Source organism: Gracilinanus agilis, chromosome 3 (assembly GCF_016433145.1).
Source record: "Gracilinanus agilis isolate LMUSP501 chromosome 3, AgileGrace, whole genome shotgun sequence".
NCBI lineage: Eukaryota > Metazoa > Chordata > Mammalia > Didelphimorphia > Didelphidae > Gracilinanus > Gracilinanus agilis.
The window spans coordinates 566080866-566087378 of record NC_058132.1 but is presented as its reverse complement, the minus strand read 5'-3'; the positions used below and the strand labels follow the sequence as shown (position 1 = coordinate 566087378).

The window sequence follows — 6513 nt, the reverse complement described above, 5'->3', positions numbered from 1 at the left end:
AAAGAAATATAAGATTTATTTCAACCACTTCTTGGTTGAACTTGAGTATACATGGGCCCCTTAAAGAAACTACCATGCTACTTGAATTTTTATTCATTGGCAAACTTTTCTTCACGAAGAATTTTTGGAATAGATATACAAATGTTTAACTCAGTGTTATTGGGTCCCAAAGAGTCACTAGTGGAGTAAGAATTAGAGGTCTGCTTTCACACTTGTGACTTTAAGACCCTGATGTGGTCATTTGAATAGGTCAAATAGTTTATTTTTTTAAAGTAGTATCTGACCTTTAACATGCAAGGCATGCATAGAAGTACTCTAGGACTATACCTCACATGCACACATTGAACTCAACACAAGGCAAATGTCAGTTATTAAACCCTGATTCTTTGGCTTGTTCTCCTTGAACATAATCATGTGGTCAACCTCGCTAAAACAGTTCCTCCTTTTTTTTCTTTCAATTTGTTCAGGCATCCAGAATAAAATACAACCAACGACGCAGGTGAGATATGCACTTCTGATTGAAGGGAGAATAGTTTTTGTTCTCCAAGTGGAAGAGGCAATCGTGGGCCTTTCTGCTCAATTTTCACTATTCTTTAGGGAAATGAAGACTATAGTCCTCTCAAGCATCTCTAATAGAAATTATGCTGCTTACTTTAAAAAATCACATTAAATTAGGAAAATAATAATTCATTCAAATATACCCTGACCAAGGAAAGGTCACTACAGTTGACTTCCTCTTAAAATACATGAAATTAAAAAATGAATTCTGTATAGTTATTGAAAATAACCATGCCACAAATAAATACCTGTTTCTCATCTTTCAGCTGATTTTTAAAAAATTCACAACTTTTGGTATCTCTGGTCATTATATATTCTACAAAACAAAGTACCAGTAACAGTTCCTCAGCTAACTACAAGATGGCCAGACATTTGTCCTCTAAACAGACTATTGTTCTCTTATTTCTTTCTTTGTTTCATTCTTTTTGATCTCCACCTTCTTTGACATCAGTAGCTCAATTTTCATAAAATCTTGTTCTTATAAAGTTACCATTCTTATCATGTGATAGAAAAATAATCACTGCAGTGAGTCAAATTCCAAACAATGAAAGCAGGTCAAGGTTGCTTGATGACTACGACACAGGCACCTGCTCTTCCAATGTTTAAGGAAGCCATCTGTTGAGAGAAGATGAGAAATAACTTAACATGGGATTTCTGGGCTACTTAGAAAACTATTTAAGTTCTGGATTAGTGAAGGCTAATAAAAGTATTAGGTAGGTTTATATTTCTAAATTTAAAATTGAAAAAGCAGAGTGCAAGTCCACCTGCCACACTGATTCAGTGCAGTAGAAATGGGACTCCTAGAGTTTTCCATTGGCAGGAAAAACATAGCTACAGGCTAGGTGATAAGTTAAATGAAATAAAACTGGGTAAGGTTTTGTCAGATCAATTATTTATATTAAAATTTTGTTCAAAAGAAGAAATTCATTAGAACTTCAGTTTTATTTGATGGAAACAATCCAGGAAGGCAATTGTTAAAAAAAAAGATATTAAGCACATTGATAGATCAGAAGTTAATTTATTAAGAAATCATTAGTCACAGGGCAGCTGGGTAGCTCAGTGGAGTGAGAGTCAGGCCTAGAGACGGGAGGTCCTAGGTTCAAACCCGGCCTCAGCCACTTCCCAGCTGTGTGACCCTGGGCAAGTCACTTGACCCCCATTGCCCACCCTTACCAATCTTCCACCTATGAGACAATACACCGAAGTACAAGGGTTAAAAAAAAAAAAAAAGAAATCATTAGTCACAAATCCATCTTAGTTTGGAAAGAAGATTTTTTTTTCCCTTTTCCTTTCCATATCTCCTTAGTTATATGAGATAATACTTTCTCAATTATGTTACACAATTAAATTAAATAATCTCCTAAAATAAACATTCACTGTGTATCGTAGTAAATACAACCATGTTACTCTGGGAGAAATGCCATAATTTTGCTGTGGCATTTGGGTATATTTAGGGGTCATTGAGATTAAGTCAGAAGTCTTTCCTAGTAGTACATTTTAATAAGTACCACAATTTTATTTTTCTGGGGTTCCAGTAAAACAATATTCCTCTAGATTAGCCTGACAGATATAGGAGATAATATTCATGATAAAATAATTGTCTTGTGTGCATATTTTCAGGTCATCTTTGCTTCTTCCTAGGTTATTGGAAATGACATTTACTAGGCTACATACAAAATACACAGTTCCTCATGCTAGGAAGTAACCCTGTCATCTTTCCCTGTGCAAGTGTTCCTTTCTCTCTTTTTTATAAGACAAATGAGGTCTTGCCTGAGTTTATATTCTGATTCTAAGGAAAAAAAAATTAACCTTGAGCAATATGAACACAATGCAGATTTAAAAACCTTTATTAATGCAGTTACAGGAAAGTTTGGTTAAAATATATCCAAAGATATTTCGAAGTACCCTCAGAATATCATAATTCAAAATTTTAAGTAAAAAAAGGTGGTGGCACTCATAAGATAAGGTTGATTTTTTTCTTTTAAAAGATACATATTATTCCGGGATTTTAATGCAGATATATATGTATGTATGTATGACATCTATATCTACGCATATATACACATATCTTGTAATGTTGGTCCTAGTCATGTGACTAACAATTAAAAAACTCATTCTTTGTTCAAATTAACTACATACAAATATGAAATTCATCTCTGTTACAATGTTGAACCTCTTGAGTAATTGAGTAAATGAAAGGGACTCACATACATATAAAATATTTTATATTTGTCCAATGCTGCTGAATAATCAGTTGTAGAGTGAGGATTAAAGAATCATAAATTCCAATTTTAAATCTCCTTTTAGAGGATGAATAGAAAAAATGAAATGTCTAAAAGAATCACAAAAATCTAATTTTACAAGTTTAAAATAAAATGTAGAATTATTTTAATTAACCTTAGAATTTTAGAACCAACGACAAACTACTCTGTTTGGAATTCAGAGTTCTGAACAACCTGTCCTCTATATTTTCAGTCTTCTTGAATTTTCATTCTGTCTATAGACTCTACCATTTTCAAAGGTCTCACACATGACTCTGTCTATGTCTTGAACTATTTGCCCGTCATCTTTCTATCCTCATCTCTCTATTGGAATACTTGGTTTCCTTCAAGACTCAACTCAGTGATGTCTTCTGTAGATGGCCCTTTTTCTGATTGCTTCATTCCTAGTCACTTCCCTTCATACAAAACAGCTTATTTCTATTCTGCATGTATTTTAAAATAGTATTTCATTTGCCCCAATTATATGTAAAAACAACTTTAAAATTCATTTAAAATTTTTTTTGAGTTTCAAATTCTCTCTTTTTTTCCCTACTACTTTCTCCACTCTGTCCAACGGTTCCCCACTCCTTGGGATGGTGAGCAATCTAATAAAGATTTTGCATGTCCTTTGCATTTATGCCAATAAAGCAGGCGTTCCTAATCTTTTTTCTGTCATGGACTCTTTGGATAGTCTGACAAAGCCTAAAAGTCTATGGACTCCTCATGGGTAATTTGTGTTTTGATTAGGTTATTTTTGATTTGTTTGGAGTTGCAAAGAAAAGAAATGCTAAATTTGAAATAGAAGTTATTGAAAATAATTTTATAAAAAGTATTCTTTTTCCCTTTCAAGAAAATTAGACTGTGAAATCTGTATTTAGATTAAAAACCCTTACCATTTAGGCCCATTATGTATCCCCCATTATAACTTAAGCTTATTTAGGATAGGAGCTGTTTTTCTTTTGTATTTTTATTTTTCGTGCTTAATGTAGTGCCAGGGACATAGTAGGCACTTTATAAATGCTTACTGATTGATTTTCAAGAATCATATTGTAGTATTTAAAATATATTGGCATTTATTTTTTATTATTCCTTGGTGAAATGAAGGGAACATATATAGAATGATTAGATATGCATATAGAATATATTCTTTATCTCTTACAGAATACTTCTCTGATGATGGTACCGTTGTGGTGTAAGAAGTGATAGCTTTGGGATAACTATCCATAAATTTATTCGCTTGAAGTACACTTCAGGTGAAAAAGCTATTATACTTATTGGGATAATTTTGAAGATATTTCCCCAGACCATTATGCGGCATTAAAAATGTGTTATTCATTCACTCTAGTCAGAGACACACAATGGAATAACTCCAATATTTTGTCATAAATAGGCAATAGCTAAAATTGCTATTTGCCTTATTAAAATTCAAAAAATCATAGTACCTTATTAAAATCCATCTTATGACAATAACTGAAGAGAGAGCCCAGTTTTTTTAATAATGAAGAATATGAACATGATTAGAAATATATTTTAAAAAGTAACTTTTACTCAAATTTTAATGAAACTTCATGCCTTGGGTGCTAGATCAATGTTTTATTAATATGAGATTGTTGGCATCCATGAACTCTTTTTCTCATAGCTATTTGAAAATAATTAGTGAATGCAAGGCAATGACAGAACACAGTCCAAGGTTTTGGGTTATATCCTTGGTCAAAAAACAACCAAAATAACAACAATACAATATAATAATTAAATAATAATCTTTAAACTAATAGTGCCAGGAATCCATTTCTTTTACCACTATGAACCACAAAACGAGAAGGAAAGTAAATGCTTTCTTCTCACCTCATTTTGTATTTAAAAAAATCCCCACTCTGATAGATTTTCTCTTGTTCCATTTTTTAAAGGATTCCTTTTTTTGCCTAGAGATCATAAAAAATGCCTTCCCACCTATTAGATCCTATGCAAATTTTTCTTTTCCATGCAACATGGAGTGAATATACACTCATTAAGTCACAAAAGAATGATTTTGGAGAAGGTTGCCACCCTCCCATTCCACACCATTAGAATCCCTGAAAGTGTGGGGCAATCCCTGCATACAAACCCAAACCATTCCTTTCACTCTTAGTTTTCCCCCAAATGCTATGCCATATGAGTAAATTATAGAGTAACTATATAGAACATAACTCCATAGTTCTCTCTCCCTCCCTATTTATATTTAATATTCATTCAAAAGATTTTTTTGCATTCCAAATCCTCTCCTTTCTTCCTGCTTCTCCCCTTCCCATTGAGAAGGCAAACAATATGATATCAATTAAACACATGAAAGCATGCAAAGCATATTTCCATATTAGCCATGTAGCAAATCATTCAATCAACTAAAAGAAGAAACGTAAAGGGCATGAATAAAGTATGTTTCCATCTGTGGTCATAGCTCATCAGTTCCCTCTCTACCCAAGATAACTTAAAAAAAAATAAAATCATGAAGTTCTTAAAGCCAAGAATGGAAATAGATAGGTACCAACATCCTTCCTGGATGTCACAAGCCACACTATTTGTCCTCTACTCCCTCCTCACCTGAAACTTGGACTTTGCCTCTGCAGCCATCTTAGGCTTTGCAAGACCAGCTTTGTCTCATCTTCCTCAGTTTCAGCCTTCTACTCAGCCATCCTACCACTTGTATACCTTCCCTCTCTACCCCATTTCCAGTTCTACTTTATATATTGTCTACCCCTGTGAAAATATAAGTGTGTTTTTCTTTGTATCTCCAGAATTTAGAACAGAACCTGGCACATTATAAACCATTAATAAATGCTTTATTAATTTGTAATTCTCTTCCACCGAGATTTTCTTAAATCTTCTTTCATATAATTCCATTTCCTGTATAGCTTTACAAAACAAATGCAAATTCATTTTTATATTTCCATTAGAAGCTACACAGTTCCAAAAGGTATATGTAGATGTCACTTATTTTTTTGATAGTTATCAGGTAAAGGACCAGAGGCAGCATCAGTTTTGATGGAGCCTACTTCTGTACCTTGACAGACATATTGCATCCTTAATGCAAAAAGATTTGAGATAGATATTAAATGTAAATATTTGCAATGGTATATCATCTAACTATGGCAGTCAAGCATTTGATTAAGGGTCTACAAAGGCATCGGCATTTTTTGTATTCATACTATGATCATGGGAATAATGGAAGAAAGGAGATTGATCTCTTCCTAGTGACACAGACTCTTTTTTTTTTTTTTTTAATTTTAAACCTTAACTTCTGTGTATTGACTTATAGGTGGAAGAGTGGTAAGGGTAGGCAATGGGGGTCAAGTGACTTGCCCAGGGTCACACAGCTGGGAAGTGTCTGAGGCCGGATTTGAACCTAGGACCTCCCGTCTCTAGGCCTGGCTCTCAATCCACTGAGCTACCCAGCTGCCCCGACATAGACTCTTAATAATATTCCCACCTATTTTGTGGAGGTAGTCTAAATCTTGTACCTTCAATGGGTGACAACAATTATAAAAGAAAGGTAAAAAATAATTAAGAAGTAAAAACTAAAAGCAATTTAAGAGTTTTAAAAATAATTTTTAAATCACTAAAATAAAGATGTTGTTAAAATAAAAACAATTTAAATGCTATTTAGCTGCCTATAACATGCTATATGAGCCAAAAGAGAATAATAAAATATGAGAGGAAA

The 6513-nt window shown here is 33.3% G+C and overlaps 1 protein-coding gene across 1 annotated transcript in view; it reads right to left on the bottom strand.

Moving 5' to 3' along the window:
- Positions 1-804: 804 nt before the first annotated feature.
- Positions 805-6513, bottom strand: part of KLHL1 (kelch like family member 1) — a 542207-nt gene continuing 536498 nt past the window's right edge. The window contains exon 11 of the mRNA XM_044669367.1: positions 805-1173. Within this exon, the coding sequence (XP_044525302.1) occupies positions 1114-1173 (60 nt within the window). The 3' untranslated portion in view covers positions 805-1113. The remainder of the gene's footprint in view (positions 1174-6513) is intronic.